Genomic DNA, 790 nt, shown 5'->3' on the forward strand with positions numbered 1-790 from the left:
TCACGGACTTTTTGGTCTCACACCAAAGCTACTGCGGTCGTTTAATCGGTCGGTCCAGGCATTCAATAGATCAAGCTGGGCTCACTTCGCTTCCGTTCGCTCATCATGATTTCCTTCCCCTTACAGGTACCGTTGTTAATCAGCATCTAACAAGCGGCAGCCTAGGTTGGTTCCGAGTCCATATGGCATCTATGTAGGTTTTTCAATTTCCGACGCGTCTCCTGATCTGACGGCGCTAATCCCCTTTAATTTTCTCCTTTAGTGAGCTTCATGCATACCCGCAGTTGCTGGCATCTTGGTGATACTAAGACTCTACCCTCCCTGGCCTGGCCAGGCCAGCCATCCAAGTAGCGCCAGCCCCACCAGATCCTGAGCATATAAGTAGAGTGCATCCCCGAACAGACACGATTCGGTGCTGCCTCTCAGGATATCTACCATATCTTGACTTCTTCGAAGATGACAGAGGTATTCTCGGGGTCGAGGTCCTCATCCCCGTTGGTCGTGGATGGGCCAGATGGATGGCAGCCAGGTCTCTTGTCTTCGACCTCTATTACGCAAGAAATGGAATCGGTAATTCCACCCGAGGTGAGATCTCTCTTCCCAGTCACTCCAATGACAATACTAACGGCAGGCCCATCAGACAGAATGGCAAGACGACGAATCCGATCCAGGCCTTGATGACGACCAGTGCTCGACTAAGTCGATGACTGCCGACGTTTTGGACTACGAACATCTACGTGGCAGAAGTTATCACAGTGATATCTTTAGTTCTACTTACTGGTACACGCAG

At 50.6% G+C, this 790-nt stretch overlaps 1 protein-coding gene across 1 annotated transcript; it reads right to left on the minus strand.

Moving 5' to 3' along the window:
- Positions 1 to 431: 431 nt before the first annotated feature.
- CTAM01_17195 (uncharacterized protein) lies at positions 432 to 668 on the minus strand (the record flags this gene model as incomplete). Its single annotated transcript, XM_060533183.1, has 1 exon — positions 432 to 668. A coding segment is annotated over one exon (237 nt), but the record flags the coding sequence as incomplete, so codon positions are not given.
- Between the last annotated feature and the right edge of the window lie 122 nt (positions 669 to 790).

Source organism: Colletotrichum tamarilloi (assembly GCF_030869305.1).
Source record: "Colletotrichum tamarilloi strain Tom-12 chromosome Unknown Scaffold_399.1, whole genome shotgun sequence".
Lineage (NCBI taxonomy): Eukaryota > Fungi > Ascomycota > Sordariomycetes > Glomerellales > Glomerellaceae > Colletotrichum > Colletotrichum tamarilloi.